Source organism: Phyllobates terribilis, unplaced genomic scaffold (assembly GCF_046119375.1).
Source record: "Phyllobates terribilis strain yellow unplaced genomic scaffold, ASM4611937v1 Scaffold_47__1_contigs__length_9908305, whole genome shotgun sequence".
Taxonomy (NCBI): Eukaryota; Metazoa; Chordata; class Amphibia; order Anura; family Dendrobatidae; genus Phyllobates; species Phyllobates terribilis.
Window position 1 is genome coordinate 7,492,316 of NW_027362807.1, and position 25,867 is coordinate 7,518,182.

The following is a 25,867-nucleotide window of genomic DNA, read 5'->3' on the forward strand; positions in this document are numbered from 1 at the left end:
ATTCATTCTTTACATACAGAGAATTATAGGCCGTGTATATTTAGTCCTGTCTATTACCTGGTGATGCGAGGGGCTGGGGAACCTCCATCATGACATCCTTGTACAGATCTTTGTGTCCTTCTAAATACTCCCACTCCTCCATGGAGAAATAGACAGCGACATCCTGGCACCTTAAAGGAACCTGACACATACAATGATAGCGTCATCCCCCCAATCCCTTCATAGCGATACTGTATAATGTCCAAGCATTCCCAGCAATGTCACCTCTACAGTCAGCAGCTCAATCATCTTGTAGGCGAGTTCTAGGATCTTCTGCTCATTGATGTCCTCATGTATCATGGAGTGAGGTGGAAGCCCTGTGATTGGGCTAAGGGGTCTTCCCCATCCCTCAGACACAGGGTCCTGAAAGCGCTCACTAGAGGTCTTCTTCACTACTGTGTAATCCTGGTTATGGAGAGACCGTTAATAAATCTCACTCCAGACATTTCCAGAGTCCTCACCTCTCCAGTTCTGTCCATCTGTTATTCCCATAGATAAGAATGATGTAATGTGACATCATCAGAATCTCTCACCTCTCCAGTAAGCCGGAAGAGGATCTCTAGGGTGAGGTGTAATATTCTCTCCGCCATCCTGTCTCTGTCCATATCTATCGTTGATGGGTAAATCAAGAAAATTCTGTTATATAGAAGATCACTGAGAGAATCTGATATTGTAGGGAAGGGACCTGAATGAGAAGATGAGCTGATGGAACATCATAAAAATCCTGTGTAATAATACTATTACTGGAGATAATAAGGGAAAGAAACAGTTTCTTCCTCAGAGTCTGTTGCTGAATACATTTCTCATAGACTCATCTTCCATAAAGCTAATTCTCGTCTCATTTACCGACGCTGGAATCGGCATTAGCAAAACTGCAGGAGATATTCATTACACGTGACATGAGAAATAACTATTTCATGATAAGGACGACATCTTCATCTTCTACTACGGCTCTAGAACCATATTTGGCCAGAGTCTGTCACTGACTACATCTCCACCGGCCGTCTATATGAATGTTTCCCGTCTTCCCCAGACTGTAATCTTCTATCATGTTATATCTCCTGTCTAATTCACACACAGAAGTTTGAGGCTTTTATAAAAGATTTTTTGTTTGCACAAATACCGAGGACAGAAATTATTTGATACCAAAGTCTCCATGTACAGCATTTTATGTGGTTTATTTCTGGCCTTAGGCTTTCCTATATTACAAGAAAAACACCAGAAAAAAAAAAACATATTAAAATGTTTCAAAAGAAAATTGGCGCCAACAATTCTTGTAAAACCACTTGCTGCTGTGAAAAGCAAAAATGGCATCTAAGAAGATTTGACTGAATTCAGCTGAATGCCCCTCCTCCCCCAAGTACTCGATAGTATGGGGCTGCCCAGTTACTATGATACTTAAATGCCTAATAATGGTGTTTGGGCCTGCAATGTACGAAAGTCTATTAGGCCGGACCAGATGCAGCGTCCAATAAGTTACCTTTTAACACCCCCCACATTAGACTAAAGTTGCATGACAGTACTGATTTTGGGTTGACTATATAATGTATTTGGAGGCCTCCTGACAGATGTCAGGGCAGAGAAGGATCTGGGATCCTGAATTTCAGAGGCTAATCCGTTTGTTCTTCCTGTAGATAATCGTCTGCTAGAGGAGTCTGGAGGTGACTCTCTCATACAGACCACAGGAAAGCTGGAATATTTGTGTGTATGGGGCAGTCGGGAGAGATAGCCATCTGTTAAATGATAGTTCAGCCAACACTTATCTCATGTGTATGGGGCCGTTAGTATTACACTGACAGGCAGTGATAATACACGGCACTATAGTAGTACAGTGCATCATCTGAGCAATCAGAGACTTCTGTGTTGTACGATTGCACTAAGGAGAGTTGTTTAAAAAAGTAAAAAAAAAAAATTTTATGTGAAAATATATATCACAGTTTTAGCAAAAAGAAATTCCATCATTATAGGAAACAGACTTACTGTACAATATTAGTTAAGCCTAATAGTGTCATAGATAGAAATAACAGGTTCCACAGCAATAGCTGTAATTGGCCCCCAACCTCAAATGGAAAAAAAAAATTTCTATATATATTTGGTGGAGTCAAATTTCCCGACTCTGCAGACCACATGCTGCCGTTGATAGAAAGAAGCATTGAAACAGATGTGAGTGCCAGGATTTTTTTTCTTCTATGAACTGTGTCTCTCCACGTGCACCAACACTCGATAACGGAGTGCAGACTTCTTCCATTGAACTTGACAGAACCGTACCAGATGGTATGGTGATGAATGATGGAGACCAAGGTCCTAAAATAAACTTCAAATTCTTGTTAAAAAAGAAATGAGAAGTACAGGTGCGTCTCACAAAATTAGAATATCATCAAAAAGTTAATTTATTTCAGTTCTTCAATACAAAAAGTGAAACTCATATATTATATAGGGGGTATTGTCAAGAGGAAGATGAGAGACACCAGACCCAACAATGCAAACGAGCTGAAGGCTGCTATCAAAGCCACCTGGGCTTCCATAACACCTCAGCAGTGCCACAGGCTGATCGCCTCCATGCCACATTGCCGCATTGATGCAGTAATTGATGCAAAAGGAGCCCCGACCAAGTATTGAGGGCATTTACTGAACATACATTTCAGTAGGACAACATTTCAGATTTTAAAAACATTTTTCAAACTGTTGTTATAAAGTATTCTAATTTACTGAGATAATGACTTTTGTGTTTTCATGGGCTGTAAGCCATAACCATCAACATTAACAGAAATAAACACTTGAAATAGATCATTCTGTGTGTAATGACTCATATATTACATAGTTTCACTTTTTGTATTGAAGAACTGAAATAAATTAACTTTTTGATGATATTCTAATTTTGTGAGAAGCAGCTGTATATACATCAAATATCAGGCACCACACTTTATGAATGCTTTTTCTGCATTAGGGTGTGTGCAGACAATGACTCTCATCTGCGGCCCTGACGCTGCGGAGGAGCCGCAGGCGGATATGCAAAGGAGCGCCACCTTTTTAATTTTTTTTTCTGATAATGTTCATCCACTAGTGTGCATGTCGGGAAGTGACGTGCTTTAAACTGAAACGCCAGATAAAATAATTGCCGCCGCACTACTCGTACCCGTGATTGCGCATGCCCGTAATTATGTGTTCTATGCGGGAGCGCATCTAGGGTCATTATCCGCGACCGCCCATACCCGGAAGTGTGCATGATGAATTTGGATTGCATTCCACCAATATAGGAAAGTTCTGTATCTGAGATCAGTATCATGGGAGGCTAAAAACAAGTATTGCACATCCTCCCATCATGCAATAGGCAGTAGATCTACTTTATCACTACATAAAATATGGGATGGTAGCTGAAATAGGGCAGAAAGTTTCCTCTAGGTAAGTGTGGAATCAAATATTTCACATTTTGATCCATTGAATAAATATAAAGACAAGTATGTGCTGTCTTCACTTGTAAAAAAATGCAAAAGTAAAGTGTTAAAAATGTATCCCTAGTAATGGAAAAGCATAAAAGGTCCAGACAGGAGTTAGTATGTTCTGTTAGGAGCCCCTATCCAGCATGGCATGTGCTAGCTGTTCTGCCTGTGCTGGCTTCGGTCATATTGCCAGATACTGCAAATTGTCAGGTACAAAAAGAGAGAGGAAATATTGCTCTGGCAAATGTTAGAAATGTGGTCACTCTGGACATATTGCAAGGAATTGTTATTGTGAGGAGTCCAGCAATATTGTGATGGTGAACAGGCATTTACACAGACAGAATAGCATTTTCTCTCAGTCTCATGTGCCCCACCATGTGCAGAAGGGTCAAAATGGCCGATTACAACCAGGGAAGAAAGGGTAATTTTGCCCCCTAGTGAGGCCTTGCTATAACCCAGTCCATCCAGGTGCAGCAGAGTCTCTAACAGGCCTGTACTGTTCTTGGCAGATGCGGCACTGAATAAGGAAAGAGCCCCTGACTGTGGTGGCCCCTCCCTGGGCCATGGCGATTGGTGATCCCCTCCGCTGCCCCTTACTGGCCAGAGAAATAGGAAGTCCCCGAAGGGAACAATAAAGTGAAAGGGGCGGCAAGCCGTCCCATAAGTATATAAACCCAGTGATGTCCCACCCTCCTCCCTTTTCCCAGGTGGTCCTGGAATCGATTGTGCTGCAATAGAAGGATCAGGTCAGCTAATTACTGGGCTCAGCACTCATCCCCCTGTCCCCGGCCCAGAACCCATGGTACCCCCGCTCCTAATGCCCGCTCATCCCCCTGTCCCCGACCCAGAACCCCTGGTACCCCCGCTCCTAATGCCCGCTCATACCCCTGTCCCCAGCCCAGAACCTCTGGTACCCTCGCTTCTAATATACTTCCCGCCACATCCTCAAGCAGCAGGATCCGAACCGCTGGCAGTCCTGTCCGCACCGCTCCCCATGTCAGTTATGTGGTCACCGCCGGGCCCACTGTGGTCACCGCACACCGCTGCCCCAGCGCTACACACAACGCATATCTCTTGCCACACCACGCTCCCCAGCCCAGCATGTCGCGGGGAAGCGGCTGCGACGTCAGAGGCTGGTGTGGCGCTGGCTTCAGGCTCACGCCAGCTGCATATGTCCTGCTCCATCATGCTCCTCAGTTCAGTGCAGCATATGGCGGGGCGTCCGGATGCGGCACCGGCGGCTGGCGTGGCGATTGCTCCGGGCCTGCGCTCATCGCTGGTGGCCACGGCGATCCAGACACTGCCGCTACCCCCCAACCCCTCATACTCACCTCCTTGGTCACTGTGTCCAATGGAGGAGAACCCTGGAGAGCAGAGGTCCAGCAGGCACTCCCGCCCTCCAGAGCGCTTCAGAATGCGGGATTAGCCCATTAGGATCACACACAGACAAGGAAACCAAAACAAAAATATGGCAGAACGAATACATCGACATATGGTCACTCGTATCTGCTGACCAGCATACGATCGACAAAGAGAGAAGGGTAGCCGACAGACCGTTCGAAAAGCATAGACAAAAGGTCGCAAAATCAGTGAGCAACTGGTTACAAGCTTTATCTGTGCTGGGTTGCATTATGGGCCAAAAACATCGGGAACGCTGTTCGGTACTATTCATATACCAAGATACGGTGTATAACTCGTACAAAGCCCACGGAGGTTCAGCATGGTGGCGCTATGACGAAGAGTTCCGGAGGCTGTTGAGCCCTGCAACCACAGCTAAGCTGGGGGATAAAAGCTACCGATGTCTGGCTACAACTAATGCTACAACAAAAACACCATCCCTTTCCATGAGCAGCTACTGGGCAAAAGGCAACAGCAGGCCAAAATGCAGTGATCGTACAAAGACCAGGGGCCTGCTGGCAGTATAATGAGGGACATTGTCTTTTTTTCAGCTTATGCAGATACAAATACGAATGCTCAGCCTGAGGGGGAACTCACCCCGTGGTAGGATGTTCTCGCCCGACGAGCAAGGTATCAATTAAACTCTCACAGTCAGAATCCAAGGACCCTGATGAGCGTAACCGCATAGTGGCAGCAATAGAACTATGGAGCATGCTCCTGGCTAACAAAAACATCCGTTTTCTAACGACGAGAGAATATATGTGATCAGTGCAGATTAAATGTTAGAACTGAGTTTCTTTTACAGCCCTTTATCAGCGGCATTTCGACTAGTGGGGTTGGCATTTCACTTTCAATTATTGAATTGGAAAGATGTTATGAAAGAATTATTAGACAAGCCTTGAAAGGTTGGAAAAGATCTCAACCGAGCAAGGAGAGTAGACGTCACACTTCACTAAATCTGTTAAGTCGCATCATGTCCCTCACGACAGTAACAAGCCATTTACAATATGAGTCGACATTCCTGTCTGTCGCTTTTGGGATCGCCTTTCTCGGGGCGTTATGGATCAGTGAACTAGTCCTAGCGGAGGATTAATTTACGAAGACGTGGTAATTGCCAATAACGTTATACGTCTTAGGGTACTTAAGACTAAATCAGATCCATCCGGTAAGGGTGCCTGGGTGCTACTTCACCCTACAAACGATACAGTCTGTCCGGTGAAACTAGTGAAAATTACCTATCAGTTAGAGGCCAAGGCAGTTGCTTCTTAGCACACATTAACGGGTCTGCACTTACAAGGTATCAGTTTCAAACAATATTCCAGAAATGCTTAATAGCAGCAGGGGTCCAGCCCAAAGAATACGGCACACACTCATTCCGCATAGGTGCGGCTACAGAGGCGGCAGTGACAGAAATCGGAGTTCAGACAATAGGTCGCTGGCGCTCTGCTTGCTTTATGAGATACAGTGGTGGCCAAAAGTATTGGCACCCCTGCAATTCTGTCAGATAATACTCAGTTTCTTCCTGAAAATGATTGCAATCACAAATTCTTTGGTATTATTCTCTTCATTTAATTTGCTTGCAAGGAAAAAACACAAAAGAGAATGAAGCAAAAATCAAATCATTGATCATTTCACACAAAACTCCAAAAATGGGCCAGACAAAAGTATTGGTTGCACAACCTTTAGCCAAAATAACTGCGAACAACCGCTTCCGGTAACCATCAATGAGTTTCTTACAATGCTCTGCTGGAATTGTAGACCATTCTTCTTTGGTAAACTGCTCCAGGTCCCTGATATTTGAAGGGTGTCTTCTCCAAACTGCCATTTTGAGATCTCTCCACAGGTGTTCTATGGGATAGTTTGACTGTAGGGACCGTGTTCTTTTCTTTGAATGCTTCTTTTTTTTTCCTGTACACTCTATTTTGATGCTTTTTCCCAAAAAGCTTGACTTTTGTCTCATCTGACCAAAGAACATTCTTCCAAAACGTTTTAGGCTTTCTCAGGTAAGTTTTGTCAAACTCCAGCCTGGCTTTTTTATGTCTCGGGGTAAGAAGCGGGGTCTTCCTGGGTATCCTACCATACAGTCCCTTTTCATTCAGACGCCGACGGATAGTACCGGTTGACACTGTTGTACCCTCGGACTGCAGGGCAGCTTGAACTTGTTTGGATGTTAGTCGAGGTTCTTTATCCACCATCCGCACAATCTTGCGTTGAAATCTCTCGTCAATTTTTCTTTTCCGTCCACATCTAGGGAGGTTAGCCACAGTGCCATGGGCTTTACACTTCTTGATGACACTGCGCACGGAAGACACAGGAACATTCAGGTCTTTGGAGATGGACTTGTAGCCTTGAGATTGCTCATGCTTCCTCACAATTTGGTTTCTCAAGTCCTCAGACAGTTCTTTGGGCTTCTTTCTTTTCTCCAAGCTCAATGTGGGACACACAAGGACACAGGACAGAGGTTGAGTCAACTTTAATCCATGTTAACTGGCTGCAAGTGTGATTTAGTTATTGCCAACACCTGTTAGGTGCCACAGGTAAGTTACAGGTGCTGTTAATTACACGAATTAGAGAAGCATCACATGATTTTTCAAACAGTGCCAATACTTTTGTCCACCCCCTTTTTTAGGTTTGGTGTGGAATTATATCCAATTTGGCTTTAGGACAATTCTTTTTGTGTTTTTTTCATTGAAGACAAATTAAATGAAGATAATAATACCAAAGAATTTGTGATTGCAATCATTTTCAGGAAGAAACTGAGTATTATCTGACAGAATTGCAGGGGTGCCAATACTTTTGGCCAGCACTGTATATCAGGATGGGGGGTGGTTGAAATTTCACAACAGGTCCCATCAGACCCTAGTTATGCCTCTGATTATACTGTGTGGGGGGATGGCGGTACTATGGGAACATTACACTGTGTGGGGTCATCATACATCCTGCATAAGGGGCATAATGGGGGTATTACACTGTGGGGGGGCATCATACATACTAAATCAATGAAGTAAAAGTACCATCCGTGACAATATGAATCTAGCAAGGTATAGGGTATGTGTTTTAAAATATAACTTTTAATGGTATTACCTAATAAAAGGGGCGAAGGCTCAATTGAAATTAAACAACAGACATGAACAGACCAACATAAGACACATATACATCAAAGTCACAAAAAAACACAGGGGTGAGGGAAAAATCCTCCAATATTGCAACCTCCCGGCTATAAATTAGTGACTAATACACAATTTGAGAAAGGAACAGTCTCACCATGAGTTGGAGTATGGCCTTACTCAGAATACACGTAGATCCCCGCTTGGTTACTTCATCCAGAAAATTACAATCCACAGGAGAGATATTGTAACAAATGGGGTGGGGATTGCCACACATTACCCAAGATCAATCTCTTATATCCAGAGTGGATGGACCGGGGATCTATTGCACATGTCCCATAATAAATCCCATTCCCTACGTGTTTCGTAAGTCACTCATCAGGGGATAATGAGAAAAAAGGGGGACCGCTGTATGAATACAGCATAATAAAGTTGCCCAAAGCAGAAAATATACTAAAAAGTTACATGTGCTAGATGCTCAAAACAAGAGTGGCGTTTTTATATGTTCATGAATGGCGCCATATGTTCAAACAAGGACGTCACTTCCGGTGCGCTAAATGCCGTACCTAGATATCCATATGATTAGATTTGTGTCACAAGTATACACGTGAAGCGTTCCACGCTGGAACGCACCGCTAACAAAGCGGATCCGGAAGGGGCGGAGCTATGTCATCGCACCCGGCTCACTGCGCTCCAGCGTGGAACGCATAGATGAAGACTCGCACAGTAAGGAGCGCCACGTCATTTCCAGAGCGTCCAAACGGGCCCAACCATCAATAAGACAGCACGCGCAGTGTGGAGAAGCGCCCACATAAATACCCCGCAGCGCGCGCCCGCAGCGACGATGCGGGAAACAACACACAGAACAGACCTGTGCTTAATGATTTTTTAAGCCATATTGGCTTAGACAAGGCGCCATCACCATGACAGCCGCCATAAACAGTCAAAGAGAGGAGAGCTTATAATGTATCAAATGATAGCATCAATCGATGTCTCTAAATGTGAAAATTATATCTGATAATAAGAAACAACAGTGGATAAACAATCAGATATAATAGAATCCATAGATAAGAAATTTCAACATTATGTCATTATAGCGACACATTTATCATTAAAGTCATTACAGTCCTGCAACCCAAGATTATATAACTTGTAGGGGAGGACAACATATTTTACAATGTGGTAGTAACGGCGGGCCAATTGACCAAGGGTCATGAATAGTAAAACCAAAAGTAGATACATAAGTGGGTATGCAAATCTCTAACTATAAAGGCAGGGAGAGGATGGACAACCTAGATGGGAGGATGAAAAAGGAAAGGATAGGGGAGGCCCTACGGTGCCCTAGTTCAACTGTTCTGATCGCCTACCTAACAGCGGAGGTTGGCACCCTAGGGGAAACGAGAATGGCGCCCCCGCTCCTCGTCGGCTTGCCCTAGGTATCCCTGATAGTCCCTATAATAAGGGGAAATAGGGACTATCAGGGATACCTAGGGCAAGCCGACGTGGAGCGGGGGCGCCATCCTCCACTGTTAGGTAGGCGATCAGAACAGTTGAACTAGGGCCTCCCCTATCCTTTCCTTTTTCATCCTCCCATCTCGGTTGTCCATCCTCTGCCTGCCTTTATAGAGACATCGATTGATGCTATCATTTGATACATTATAAGCTCTCCTCTCTTTGACTGTTTATGGCGGCTGTCATGGTGATGGCGCCTTATCTAAGCTAATATGGCTTAAAAAAATCATTAAGCACAGGTCTGTTCTGTGTGTTGTTTCCCGCATCGTCGCTGCGGGCGCGCGCTGCGGGGTATTTATGTGGGCGCTTCTCCACACTGCGCGTGCTGTCTTATTGATGGTTGGGCCCGTTTGGACGCTCTGGAAATGACGCGGCGCTCCTTACTGTGCGAGTCTTCATCTATGCGTTCCACGCTGGAGCGCAGTGAGCCGGGTGCGATGACATAGCTCCGCCCCTTCCGGTTATGCTTTGTTAGCGGTGCGTTCCAGCGTGGAACGCTTCACGTGTATACTTGTGACACAAATCTAATCATATGGATATCTAGGTGCGGCATTTAGCGCACCGGAAGCGACGTCCTTGTTTGAACATATGGCGCCATTCATGAACATATAAAAATGCCACTCCTGTTTTGAGCATCTAGCACATGTAACTTTTTAGTATATTTTCTGCTTTGGGCAACTTTATTATGCTGTATTCATACAGCGGTCCCCCTTTTTTCTCATTATCCCCTGATGAGTGACTTACGAAACGCGTAGGGAATGGGATTTATTATGGGACATGTGCAATAGATCCCCGGTCCATCCACTCTGGATATAAGAGATTGATCTTGGGTAATGTGTGGCAATCCCCACCCCATTTGTTACAATATCTCTCCTGTGGATTGTAATTTTCTGGATGAAGTAACCAAGCGGGGATCTACGTGTATTCTGAGTAAGGCCATACTCCAACTCATGGTGAGACTGTTCCTTTCTCAAATTGTGTATTAGTCACTAATTTATAGCCGGGAGGTTGCAATATTGGAGGATTTTTCCCTCACCCCTCTGTTTTTTGTGACTTTGATGTATATGTGTCTTATGTTGGTCTGTTCATGTCTGTTGTTTAATTTCAATTGAGCCTTCGGCCCTTTTATTAGGTAATACCATTAAAAGTTATATTTTAAAACTCGCATCATACATACTGCATAAGGGGCATTACACTGTGTGGGGGCAACATACATCCTGCATAAGGGGCATAATAGGGGCATTACACTGTGGGGGGCATCATACATACTGCATAAGGGGCATAATGGGGGCATTACACTGTGTGGGGGCATCATACATCCTGCATAAGGGGCATAATGGGGGCATTACACTGTGTGGGGGCATCATACATCCTGCATAAGGGGCATAATGGGGGCATTACACTGTGTGGGGGCATCATACATCCTGCATAAGGGGCATAATGGGGACATTACACTGTGTGGGGGCATCATACATACTGCATAAGGGGCATAATGGGGGCATTACACTGTGTGGGGGCATCATACATACTGCATAAGGGGCATAATGGGGACATTACACTGTGTGGGGGCATCATACATCCTGCATAAGGGGCATAATGGGGGCATTACACTGTGTGGGGGCATCATACATCCTGCATAAGGGGCATAATGGGGACATTACACTGTGTGGGGGCATCATACATACTGCATAAGGGGCATAATGGGGGCATTACACTGTGTGGGGGCATCATACATCCTGCATAAGGGGCATAATGGGGACATTACACTGTGTGGGGGCATCATACATACTGCATAAGGGGCATAATGGGGGCATTACACTGTGTGGGGGCAACATACATCCTGCATAAGGGGCATAATGGGGGCATTACACTGTGGGGGGCATCATACATACTGCATAAGGGGCATAATGGGGGCATTACACTGTGTGGGGGCATCATACATCCTGCATAAGGGGCATAATGGGGACATTACACTGTGTGGGGGCATCATACATCCTGCATAAGGGGCATAATGGGGGCATTACACTGTGTGGGGGCATCATACATCCTGCATAAGGGGCATAATGGGGACATTACACTGTGTGGGGGCATCATACATACTGCATAAGGGGCATAATGGGGGCATTACACTGTGTGGGGGCATCATACATACTGCATAAGGGGCATAATGGGGACATTACACTGTGTGGGGGCATCATACATCCTGCATAAGGGGCATAATGGGGGCATTACACTGTGTGGGGGCATCATACATCCTGCATAAGGGGCATAATGGGGACATTACACTGTGTGGGGGCATCATACATACTGCATAAGGGGCATAATGGGGGCATTACACTGTGTGGGGGCATCATACATCCTGCATAAGGGGCATAATGGGGACATTACACTGTGTGGGGGCATCATACATACTGCATAAGGGGCATAATGGGGGCATTACACTGTGTGGGGGCAACATACATCCTGCATAAGGGGCATAATGGGGGCATTACACTGTGGGGGGCATCATACATACTGCATAAGGGGCATAATGGGGGCATTACACTGTGTGGGGGCATCATACATCCTGCATAAGGGGCATAATGGGGGCATTACACTGTGTGGGGGCATCATACATCCTGCATAAGGGGCATAATGGGGGCATTACACTGTGTGGGGGCATCATACATCCTGCATAAGGGGCATAATGGGGACATTACACTGTGTGGGGGCATCATACATACTGCATAAGGGGCATAATGGGGGCATTACACTGTGTGGGGGCATCATACATACTGCATAAGGGGCATAATGGGGACATTACACTGTGTGGGGGCATCATACATCCTGCATAAGGGGCATAATGGGGGCATTACACTGTGTGGGGGCATCATACATCCTGCATAAGGGGCATAATGGGGACATTACACTGTGTGGGGGCATCATACATACTGCATAAGGGGCATAATGGGGGCATTACACTGTGTGGGGGCAACATACATCCTGCATAAGGGGCATAATGGGGGCATTACACTGTGTGGGGGCATCATACATCCTGCATAAGGGGCATAATGGGGACATTACACTGTGTGGGGGCATCATACATACTGCATAAGGGGCATAATGGGGGCATTACACTGTGTGGGGGCATCATACATCCTGCATAAGGGGCATAATGGGGACATTACACTGTGTGGGGGCATCATACATACTGCATAAGGGGCATAATGGGGGCATTACACTGTGTGGGGGGCATCATACATCCTGCATAAGGGGCATAATGGGGACATTACACTGTGTGGGGGCATCATACATACTGCATAAGGGGCATAATGGGGGCATTACACTGTGTGGGGGGCATCATACATACTGCATAAGGGTCATAATGGGGGCATTACACTGTGTGGGGGCATCATACATACTGCATAAGGGTCATAATGAGGGCATTACACTGTGTGGGGGCATCATACATACTGCATAAGGGGCATAATGGGGGCATTACACTGTGTGGGGGGCATCATACATACTGCATAAGGGTCATAATGGGGGCATTACACTGTGTGGGGGCATCATACATACTGCATAAGGGTCATAATGGGGGCATTACACTGTGTGGGGGGCATCATACATCCTGTATAAGGGGCATAATGAGGGCATTACACTGTGTGGGGGCATCATACATACTGCATAAGGGGCATAATGGGGGCATTACACTGTGTGGGGGCATCATACATCCTGCATAAGGGGCATAATGGGGGCATTACACTGTGGGGGGCATCATACATCCTGCATAAGGGGCATAATGGGGGCATTACACTGTGTGGGGGCATCATAAATCCTGCATAAGGGGCATAATGGGGGCATTACACTGTCTGGGGGCATCACACATCCTGCATAAGGGGCATAATGGGGGCATTACACTGTGTGGGGGCATCATACATCCTGCATAAGGGGCATAATGGGGGCATTACACTGTGTGGGGGCATCATACATCCTGCATAAAGGGGCATAATGGGGGCATTACACTGTGTGGGGCATCATACATCCTGCATAAGGGGCATAATGGGGGCATTACACTGTGGGGGGCATCATACATCCTGCATAAGGGGCATAATGGGCGCATTACACTGTGTGGGGGCATCATACATCCTGCATAAGGGGCATAATGGGGGCATTACACTGTGTGGGGGCATCACACATCCTGCATAAGGGGCATAATGGGGGCATTACACTGTGTGGGGGCATCATACATCCTGCATAAAGGGGCATAATGGGGGCATTACACTGTGTGGGGCATCATACATCCTGCATAAGGGGCATAATGGGGGCATTACACTGTGGGGGGCATCATACATCCTGCATAAGGGGCATAATGGGGGCATTACACTGTGTGGGGGCATCATACATCCTGCATAAGGGGCATAATGGGGGCATTACACTGTGTGGGGGCTTCACACATCCTGCATAAGGGGCATAATGGGGGCATTACACTGTGTGGGGGCATCATACATCCTGCATAAGGGGCATAATGGGGGCATTACACTGTGTGGGGCATCATACATCCTGCATAAGGGGCATAATGGGGGCATTACACTGTGTGGAGGCATCACACATCCTGCATAAGGGGCATAATGGGGGCATTACACTGTGGGGGGCATCATACGGAGCCGCACGTGTAAGAGGTGTACGGAGCGGAGCCGCGTGTGTACGAGGTGTACGGAGCGGAGCCGCGCGTTTACGAGGTGTACGGAGCGGAGCCGCGCGTGTATGAGGTGTACGGTGCGGAGCCGCGCGTGTACGAGGTGTACGGTGCGGAGCCGCGCGTGTACGAGGTGTACGGAGCGGAGCCGTGCGTGTACGAGGTGTACGGAGCGGAGCCGAGCGTGTACGAGGTGTACGGAGCGGAGCCGCGCATGTACGAGGTGTACGGAGCGGAGCCGTGTGTACGAGGTGTACGGAGCGGAGCCGCGCGTGTACGAGGTGTACGGAGCGGAGCCGCGCGTGTACGAGGTGTAGGGAGCGGAGCCGCGCGTGTACGAGGTGTACGGGGCGGAGCCGGGCGTGTACAAGGTGTACGGGGCGGAGCCGCACGTGTACGAGGTGTACGGAGCGGAGCCGCGCGTGTACGAGGTGTACGGGGTGAAGCCACACGTGTACGAGGTGTACGGGGCGGAGCCGCATGTGTACGAGGTGTACGGAGCGGAGCCGCGTGTGTACGAGGTGTACGGAGCAGAGCCGCGCGTGTACGAGGTGTACAGAGTGGAATCGCTCGTGTACGAGGTGTACGGAGCGGAGCAGGGCGTGTACGAGGTGTACGGAGTGGAGCCGCGTGTGTACGAGGTGTACGGAGCGGAACCGCTTGTGTACGAGGTGTACGGAGTGGAGCTGTGTGTGTACGGAGCGGAGCAGGGTGTGTACGAGGTGTACAGAGCGGAACCGCTCGTGTACGAGGTGTACAGAGCAGAGCAGGGCGTGTACGAGGTGTACGGAGTGGAGCCGCGTATGTACGAGGTGTACGGAGCGGAACCGCTCGTGTACGAGGTGTACGAAGTGGAGCTGTGTGTGTTCGGAGCGGAGCAGGGCGTGTACGAGGTGTACAGAGCGGAACCGCTCGTGTACGAGGTGTACGGAGTGGAGCTGTGTATGTACGGGGCAGAGCCGGGCGTGTACAAGGTGTACGGGGCAGAGCCGCACGTGTACGAGGTTGTAAAATAATACTCTTCTCTGTATTATTTTTTCTACTGAGGACTTCTCAAAGTATCAATATCACGATATTCTTATAAAAAAATGTATCTATTTATTCTTGGATTGTCCATTAAAAAGAATCAGATTGCAGCAGGTACATATAATAATTAGTTATAAAGTAATTGTCCATTTGTCCATAATTAGCTTAATTGTTGAGATTCACCCATCTTTCCTTGGATCCTGGCTGGTAAATCATGTCTTTGTCCAGCACGTGTCCAGGCCTACATGTCAGCTGTTTCTCAGCATGAAGATTCTTCTTGTGGGGTGGGAAGAACAAGAGAGCCCCCCCTTTCTGTACCATGGGCTTTTATAGCCAGTCGTATGGACACCTGTTCTACATATGGTAGTGAACCAAAAATACACACACAAATAGCGCATGTCAACTAGACACGATGGCTGAGGCATAGAACTCAGAAAAATTATTATCGATTAACATTCCTAATGAATTTCCATAATTAACCATTTAACATTTCCCCCTTTTTTGAGAATAAAAGGACTTTAACCGAAAATTCTCAAAAGAAGATACATTCATCAATCATTTTTTCTTTCCTTCTTCCTTGGCAATATCATTAAATTTCCATAATAATAATAATAATAATAATAATAATAATAATAATATCAATATTGGATTATTGTTATATAATGATGTGAATTCATGTTATGGTAAGCCGTGACTAATATTCATTTAATATGTATAATTATACTTCCCTATCTCTAAATTGAAGCAATCACGGGTCCCATCGTCATCATCTGATGTCATCGGGTCGTCGTCTCGTCTTCTTCTTGGTTCTTTTATAACACAGTCTTTAGATGAGAACTCCTTTGAAATAAATTACAGCGTGTAGATATTGTACAGTCCATAATTGTGTTCATTATTGTTCAGTCCATAAACTGTGCTCTTTATTAGAAAGATCATGTGTCAACTGATAAGAAAACAAAGTCCATGGATGAAATGTAGCTTTAATATCTGTGCGATGTCACCTGGACTGACGTTGGATATTCTGGAATCTTCCCCGTGTCGTCCGCACTGGTCTCGTGTCACTTTTGGAACAGATGTGACGTCTTTGGTCAGTAAAGCAAGGGTTAACTTGACAATTCCCTGCTTTATATAGCACCATAACCAGTACTCAGTCCTTTATATACAGGACACATATGCCAGGTATTACCTGTTCACCAGCTGTCATTGAAGCGTTGCAGGTGATAAGAAACCACTGGAACGTGATGAAACTTGAGCACAACCCAGTACATATAGGATCATCGTCCTCTGCCGTCCTGGTGATCAGTGGTGTGAATTGTATCTGACACAGTCTATGATCACTCAGCATTCACACCTGTTACCTTCTGAGACGTCCGGATATCAGTTGCTTCTTCTTGTAACTTTTGGGAATCTCTTTGATATATAAAAATTAAAAGTCTTTATTAAGATAGAATTCATAATTGCGATGTCTTGATTGAAGTCTTCATTCCCTAATCTGATACCAAATCTGGCAACTTTCCTAACCTATAATATCACAGCGTACCATAGCAATCAATAATATCCATCTAATTATTATCAAAATATTAAAATAAATTATGTTTGGAATAATAAACAATAATAGATAATAATTCAATGAAGTTCTCCATGTGATAAAACATTTTTATGTCATAGGTGTAATTACCTTTTCCAACCCATAGGTGTCAGTGTGTTTTGAAACAACAAGTGTTTATATCTTTATTAAACCAATAATACCAAAGAATATATACTCCTGAACTAAAATGAATAAATATATGAATGTATGAATGAATGAATAAATGAATGAATGAATTGTTGTGTTTACTCAGAAAATGTAAACATTTTTTCCTTTAACAATATATATTTAATGAAGAAATACTCTTGTATTAGACATTACTTTATTAAATATTAATATGTTTTCTCAATTGAGATATTGAACTGAAATAAAATCAAATGAGAATTAAAAAATGAAAAAATAGAAAAATAAGAAGTATAAAGTAAGAATAAAATTTTAAAAATGAAAAATAAAATTAAGAGTAAAAATAAGAATAAAAGTAAAAATAAGGCCTTTAAATTTTAATGACAAATGCAGAGTAATTATATTCTCCATAAAAAATACCCTTATATTTCCATTATCTGGATGATTTCATATTTGTCATAACCTTGTATCACCAAAAAATATTAAACTATGCAACTTTGCATGTAACACCCTTCTTAATTATATCATTGTACCTTATTATTGTTTCTTCTTTATTAAAATGTGTAAAAAATAAGTATTGATCAAAAGTGATTATGTAATCAGGATCAAAAACACATTTTCCCCCTTAATACCAAAAAATATTATTTTATAAAATAATTTATATATCAGAACCAAATTAAAAATAATTATTCTTCTAGAAATATTGTGCATAAATTTCATATCGATGAGTAGCCTAGATTTGTCTAAAGAGAGGTGTGCACCTATTTAGGTAACCATTAAAAATAATATCATAGTTATTCAAGAATATTATCATGTGGAAAAATTATTGTAAATGTAAATTTGCTTTGTAAACCATTTTGATGTGTGGTTGCTCTTATCCACTATTAGTTAAATCAAGAAATAATAATTATTAAAGAAATATAGAAATATATATATTATGTAGATAATACCTAATTATGTATTATAATTTTTCTCAGAATTAAATATATTTTTGTACCTTCACATAAAGAAACGTTCTTTTTTTTTCCAAACATACAAACGTACGAACGTACGAGGCCTCTGTCACATCAATCACACTTAGCAGCGGCTGATTTACTCATCTGTCACATTCACAGATCTGTTCAACTCAAACATTCCACATATGAAGTTTTAGATATATATATATTTAACCCAAAATTGTTGTATCCCAATTTATTAATGCGCATTGTCATATCAATTAAATATCTTAATATTTCTTTGAATATTCCCCAAGTACATATTATATAATATGAGAGTAAGTCACTGGAATTTCAGACACTTGAAAAACCTCTTGTTATAGATTCTTTTTTCACTGGCTGCCCGGTCTTAAGTTACATCAGCTGGAAATAGAATGAATGGGATCTACACTATTAGCTCCAAGTTCAAAGGCCGCAGCTGTCACACGTCATGCTGTAAAGCTACTTGTTATAAAATAAACACTTCATGCATAGAAAATATTAATTAATTAATGTTACACATAATAATTAACTAGTTATTATTTTAAAATGTTATACACATAAAATCATGCAATTTTTCCACTTCCTGTGTGAATAAAGAAATAAATCCATTTTAGAGTTGTTTGATCAAATCCTGCTTTGGAATGAAACCTCTAAGGAAATATAAGAAAGTAAAATTAAATATCAAATTCATACAGAAACAGAATTATTTAAATATCTTATACATATATTGGTTGGTTCTAATGTAATTCAAAATATTGTTACTTAAATTTATATATGAAGTTCTAATTTATTAATTAATATATATATATTTTATAAACATATATATAAATACAATTATACACAATCTCTACTTAGACAAGTGTATATATATATATATATATATATATATATATATATATGAACTACTAGAAACTATGTAACTACAATTTTACTGCATAAGATTATAAATAAATATTGAGACATTGTATAACATTTTGATACAACATCATAATTACAGTTTTTCCTTAGCCACTCCCTAAACCAAATCTTCTGTCTCTCTCAAATATCTCCAGGAACGCCCTATTTAGGAAAGACATTTTTCTATCCTTCAAAACCTCAGAGAACGGTCTGTCCTTCAGTCCACATTCCATGACGTCACTGTGAGCCGGTCGTCTCACCTGTCTCTGTTCATCACTTTCGGCCATTTTCCTTTTTAGAGAATCACAGTTCTGACTGAGAATTAACTCATTCTGTGAAGAGATGGACCTTTGCACTGGCTGATATGGCTTATAACAGATATGAAATCTCCTGCGTATTCGATAGAGTTCACTATGGGGATGACTCAGTCTAGGAGAGTTTGATATTGGCTTTTGGTAAGATTTTACCTTTCCTGGTTTTATAAAATTAACTTGATTTATTTCCTTTTCACGATTCTCATGTTTTCTAACAGAATCCAGCATCTGCGCACATTTGAATAGGGATTCTTTTTGTGACGCTATAACTCTAGATACTGGATCTAGGAATTTGAATTTTTGTACAAAAGTTGTTATCATTTGTTGTACTTTTCCATTTTTGATAAGAGCTTTGTACAACCGTTCCAATATGGACATGAATGTATATGTACATTCCTTCCTACCAATCCTTAGTTTCTGCAGATCTTCTATGTTGGGAAAATCCTTTGTGACACAATACATCAAATATCTTAACCTGTCCGAATCATTTTCCCATCCATTAGGAGAGTAACATCTGGACAATGTCACAGGAATCCATATTTTAAATAATTGATTCCTCTCCTCATTGGATAAATCAAACTTATCAGAGAAGCTCTCAAATATCTCTGAATTTCTACAGGCATGGATTTTGACATCATATTTTGGCATGATTTTGTATAGTTTTAGCAAATTTTTCCTCATTTTAATTTGTAGTTGAGCCTGGGTGATTCCTGAATTCTCTGATATTTTTAGTGGCTCTTGTACGTCCGTTCCTCCTACGTCACTCACGTCTCCTCCCACATCACCTAGTATGTCGGTTTCTCGTATGTCAGTCATGTCTCCTCCCATGTCAGGTTTCTGTATGTCCGTCTCTTGGTCAGACCCAAGGTCACCTTCAGTTACAGATACGTGTCTTACTTTTTGTTCATTTTCCACATTACAGTCAGAATCATTGTCACCATCTGACACTTCTGCACTATTTTTCTGCTTAAAAATCTCTGACACAAGACTATGAAAAAAAATCTACCAAATGTAGAATATTTCTCAATTTATGTTTGTCTCTATTTATCAATTTAGAAGTTAACTGTAAATTCTGCAATTCACATTCTTTGTATAAACTGAGCCACAAAACGTCTATGTCATTTTCTACATTAATTTGAAAATTAATATTACTTTGTTTAGCAAAAGAAGAAATTATATCCATATTTTGCTTACCTTAAGATTCCTTGGCTTCTCTTTATCAGCACGTCCTGTCTTCAGTTCGTCTGATTCTGTTCCTTGTTAGTACCTCTGCTTCCTGTCAGTCCTCAGTCTGTAGGCTTCTTTCTGCTTCTGGTGACAAATTAGTGAATTTACTGACACGTGAACAACAGCTGTTCAGCTTGTCAGGACTTTCCCCCCGTGTTCACGGAAGAAATTCACTTAATTTAAAAAAACGAAAAAACAGGACTGGCTGGCTCACCATTGTAAAATAATACTCTTTTCTGTATTATTTATCTTCTACTGAGGACTTCGCAAAGTATCAATATCACGATATTCTTATAAAAAAATGTATCTATTTATTCTTGGATTGTCCATTAAAAAGATTCAGATTGCAGCAGGTACATATAATAATTAGTTATAAAGTAATTGTCCATTTGTCCATAATTAGCTTAATTGTTGAGATTCACCCATCTTTCCTTGGATCCTGGCTGGTAAATCATGTCTTTGTCCAGCACGTGTCCAGGCCTACATGTCAGATACGTCTCAGCATGAAGATTCTTGTGTCTTGTGGGGTGGGAAGAGCAAGAGAGTCCCCCTTTCTGTACCATGGGCTTTTATAGCCAGTCGTATGGCACACCTGTTCTACATATGGTAGTGAACTAAAAATACACACACAAATAGCGCATGTCAACTAGACACAATGGCTGAGGCATAGAGCTCAGATTTAAAAATGATTATCGATTATTAATTAACATTCCAAATGAATTTCCATAATTAACCATTTAACAATCATTTATGTAGAATTGAAAAATATAGTGGATATTTATTTTTATTAGGTTTTTAATAAGTTAATATGAGTGTAATTATGAATAACTGCAGCTTTTACTCTTTTTATATTCTCCTTTTATATGTATATGCAGAGTAGGAGGGCTTCTTAAAGAAAACTTAACATGTCTGTGAGAGCCAGAATTCTTGCTGGTTGGTAGGTGATCAAATACTTATTTCATGCAATAACATGCAATTTAATTATTTAAAAATCATACAATGTGATTTTCTGGTTTTTATTTTTAGATTCTGTCTCTCACAGGTGAAGTGTACCTACGATAAAAATTGTAGTCCTCTCCCTTCTTTGTAGATGGGAAAAATTGGAAAATCACTAGCGTATCAAATACCTATTTTCCCCACTATGCATAACATTGTTTGGTGGCTTTTTATTTCATATTCGGGAGGCAGAATGAACAATCAGTTGAACACCACACTTTACTGGTTCACGCTATGAGGTTTTCTATTAGACTGTGAATTGTCATTGTCCTGGTGAATAATTCTATATTTTTACATAACTTGCCATTTTTACAGACAGTTTAAGTAGAAATGTTCAAAACTATAAAATTCAAGGATATTTAATTCAAAAATAATAATTGGTTTTATTCTTGGCAGATGACTATACCAGGAGATCAGAGGGACAGCTGACATCTTCAATTTTTAAATCAGGTGATCTTGAGATCACACAGGATACAACTGAAGTGAATGCTATTACTCCAGATATACCATCATCCCTTCACAGCAAAGATCTGTCATCTGATCATTTGAAACAGGTCCTGTCTTCTGATTCATTACCGAATACTAAGGAAAATCAAAGTCACAAAAAAAGCATTAAAAAACAAACTGCTCCTAATGCAAAGAAGCCATTTTCACATTCAGAATACAGAAATAGTTTTCCTCTCAAAATGTCTTTTCTTAAACATCAAAACATTCACACAGTAGAGAATATATTTTCTTGTTCCAAGTGTGGGAAATGTTTTAACCAGAAATCAAATCTTGTTAGTCACCAGAGAACTCACACAGGGGAGAAGCCATTTTCATGTTCAGAATGTGGGAAATGTTTTAACCGGAAATCAGATGTTATTATACACCAGAGAACCCACACAGGGGAGAAACCTTTATCATATTCAGAATGTGGAAAATGTTTTACACAGAAATCACATCTTGTTAGTCACCAGAGAATTCACACAGGGGAGAAGCCATTTTCATGTTTAGAATGTGGGAAGTATTTTACACAGATATCAAGTCTTATCAGACATCAAAGAACCCACACAGGGGAGAAGCCTTTTTCATGTTCAGAATGTGGAAAATGTTTTACACAGAAATCAAATTTTGTTAATCACCAAAGAACTCACACAGGAGTGAAGCCATTTTCATGTTTAGAATGTGGGAAATGTTTTAACCGGAAATCAGATGTTGTTATACACCAAAAAACCCACACAGGGGAGAAGCCTTTTTCATGTTCAGAATGTGGGAAATGTTTTAACCGGAAATCAGATGTTGTTATACACCAGAGAACCCACACAGGGAAGAAGCCTTTTTCATGTTCAGAATGTGGGAAATGTTTTAACCGGAAATCAGATGTTGTTATACACCAGAGAACTCACACAGGGGAGAAGCCTTTTTCATGTTCAGAATGTGGGAAATGTTTTAACCGGAAATCAGATGTTGTTATACACCAGAGAACCCACACGAGGAAGAAGCCTTATTTATGTTCAGAATGTGGGAAATGTTTTAACCGGAAAACAAATTTTGTTAATCACCATAGAATTCACACAGGAGAGAAGCCTTTTCGATGTAAAGAATGTGGTAAATGTTTTATTGTGAAATCAGATGTTGTTATACACCAGAGAACCCACACAGGGGAGAAGCCTTTTTTATGTACAGAATGTGGAAAATGTTTTAACCGGAAAGCAGATGTTGTTATACACCAGAGAACCGACACAGGGAAGAAGCCTTATTTATGTTCAGAATGTGGGAAATGTTTTAACCGGAAATCAGATGTTGTTATACACCAGAGAACTCACACAGGGGAGAAGCCTTTTTCATGTTCAGAATGTGGGAAATGTTTTAACCGGAAATCAGATGTTGTTATACACCAGAGAACCCACACGAGGAAGAAGCCTTATTTATGTTCAGAATGTGGGAAATGTTTTAACCGGAAAACAAATTTTGTTAATCACCAAAGAATTCACACAGGAGAGAAGCCTTTTCGATGTAAAGAATGTGGTAAATGTTTTATTGTGAAATCAGATGTTGTTATACACCAGAGAACCCACACAGGGGAGAAGCCTTTTTCATGTTCAGAATGTGGGAAATGTTTCAACCGGAAAGCATATGTTGTTATACACCAGATAACCCACACAGGGAAGAAGCCTTATTTATGTTCAGAATGTGGGAAATGTTTTAACTGGAAATCAACTCTTGTTAAACATCAGAGAACTCACACAGGATAGAAGCCATTTTCATGGAAAATGTTTTGCGGATAAATAATCTCTTTTTAGTCACCAGAGCAGTCACACAAGGAAGAAGCCTTTTATATATTCTTAAAGTGGGAAATGTTTAACTTGGAAAGACACACTTATTAGCAGGAAAAAATCTTTCTAATAAGTGAGTGCATCTTATAGACTTTAGGCAGCTTCCTGTTACTGAGGAGAACATTGAAACAGTGTCCTTCCTGATCAATCAGAAAATTGCTCTCTCCTCCACTCCACTCATCTAACTGATTGGTGCAAAGTAGGAGAAGAAACTACAGGGACCTGCACAGAGGCTGCATGTCCTCAATGAGCAGCTGAAGACTTCCTCAAGGACCTTTCAGATCATGTAACACTGTTTTCCATATTTTCAAAAGTTGTCAGGTTCAGTTATGAAATGAGCCATTTTTTAATGATTTTCACCATGTGAATTCAAATTGCACAGTACATTTTTTTAGTTGCCTCTTGTTTCTGTGATATCAAAGAGTTTTCCTTTTACTGCAACATATACTTGATGAAAAAACACAGCAAAAAAGAGCAGCAGGGACCTGCCCAGATCTTCAGAACTAAATGCACTACCAGGTTGCAGCAAACCCACATAAAGATGGCGGATGCGCAGGTGCAGAATACTGATGAGACAATCACTCACAACCTACCATTTCATGGAGGGGGTGACTGTGTAGTATTTGAATTGCACACAAAAAGGTTTGTATAGGGTGCTGTTCACACTAGGGTAGTGCACAGTACCCGGCTTACAGCCATACTATTAGATTAGGCGGGCTGTCCGGTATTATCCAAGTGCACCCCATGAGAACAGACACCCCAATTTACAATGCCCGCACTGATAGGCCTGGCTGCACCCTGGAATAAAAAAGTGCAAAAATACATATAAATAATATATGAGGTATTAGTCGATATGTTGGCCAAAATACGTGGCCTACTCTAAACACAAAAAGCAAAGCCAAACCAAGAAGAATTAAAATTCCCCCTAGTGTGAACAGCACCCTATACAAACCTTTTTGTGTGCAATTCAAATACTAAGCAGTCACCCCCTCCATGAAATGGAGATCTGAAGATCTGGGCGGGTAAACACTTTTGCCCTTTTTTGCTGTGTTTTTTCTTGAATTTTTGGGGGAATTTTAATTCATCTTGGTATGGCTTTGCTTTTTGTGTTTAGAGTAGGGCTCGTAAGCATGAGGACCCTTGTCGCGGGTTACGAGCTTACGTATTTTGGCCAAAATATCAACTAGTACCTCATCTACAACCCCTGGCAAAAATTATGGAATCACCGGGCTCGGAGGATGTTCATTCAGTTGTTTAATGTTGTTGAAAAAAGCAGATCACAGACATGTCACAAAACTAAAGTCATTTCAAATGGCAACTTTATGACTTTAAGAAATACTAAGAGAAATCAAGATAAAAAATGTGGTACTCAGTAAGGGTAATTTTTTTCAGACCAAGCAGAGGGAAAAAATTATGGAATCACTCAATTCTGAGGAAAAAAATATGGAATCACCCTGTAAATTTTCATTTCCAAAACTAACACCTGCATCAAACGAGCATCTGCTCGTTAGTCTGCATCTAAAAAGGAGTGATCACACCTTGGAGAGCTGTTGCTCCAAATGGATTGATATGAATCATGGCTCCAACACGAGAGATGTCAATTGAAACAAAGGAGAGGATTATTAAACTCTTAAAATAAGGTAAATCATCATGCAATATTGCAAAAAATGTTGGTTGTTCACAGTCAGCTGTGTCTAAAATCTGGACCAAATACAAACAACATGGGAATGTTGTTAAAGGCAAACATACTGGTAGACCAAGGAAGACATCAAAGCATCAAGACCGGAAACTTAAAGCAATACGTCTCCAAAACAGGAAATGCACAACAAAACAAATGAGGAAAGAATGGGAGGAAACTGGAGTCAATGTCTGTGACCGAACTGTAAGAAACTGCCTAAAGGAAATGGGTTTTACATACAGAAAAGCTAAACAAAAGCCATCATTAACACCTAAATAGAAAAAAACAAGGTTACAATGGGCTAAGGAAAAGCAATCGTGGACTGTGGATGACTGGATGAAAGTCATATTCAGTGACGAATCGCGAATCTGCATTGGGCAAGGTGACGATTCGGGAACTTTTGTTTGGTGCCATTCCAATGAGATTTATAAAGATGACTGCATGAAGAGAACATGCAAATTTCCACAGTCATTGATGATATGGGGCTGCCTGTCAGGTAAAGGCACTGGGGAGATGGCTGTCATTACATCTTCAATAAATACCCAAGTT

General features: G+C 41.9%; 2 protein-coding genes across 3 annotated transcripts; one reads left to right on the forward strand and one right to left on the reverse strand.

Moving 5' to 3' along the window:
* Positions 1 to 34: 34 nt before the first annotated feature.
* On the reverse strand, positions 35 to 8,753 carry LOC141191567 (gastrula zinc finger protein XlCGF66.1-like). 2 transcript variants are annotated; one of them, XM_073661496.1, is made up of 4 exons: positions 8,551 to 8,753; positions 573 to 646; positions 265 to 444; positions 35 to 181 (listed from the first exon to the last, which is right to left on the reverse strand). In XM_073661496.1, the coding sequence occupies exons 2-4, from the start codon at positions 642 to 644 to the stop codon at positions 41 to 43; spliced, it is 393 nt and encodes a 130-aa protein (XP_073517597.1). In that variant the 5' UTR covers positions 645 to 646; positions 8,551 to 8,753; the 3' UTR covers positions 35 to 40. The 2 variants fall into 2 exon arrangements, with proteins under 2 accessions (XP_073517597.1, XP_073517598.1); XM_073661497.1 differs by lacking the exon at positions 8,551 to 8,753 and having other exon boundaries at positions 573 to 1,311.
* Positions 8,754 to 21,721: 12,968 nt separating this feature from the next.
* On the forward strand, positions 21,722 to 23,930 carry LOC141191563 (uncharacterized). Its single transcript, XM_073661492.1, has one exon. The coding sequence runs from the start codon at positions 22,009 to 22,011 to the stop codon at positions 23,557 to 23,559; it is 1,551 nt and encodes a 516-aa protein (XP_073517593.1). The 5' UTR covers positions 21,722 to 22,008; the 3' UTR covers positions 23,560 to 23,930.
* The last annotated feature ends 1,937 nt before the right edge of the window (positions 23,931 to 25,867 follow it).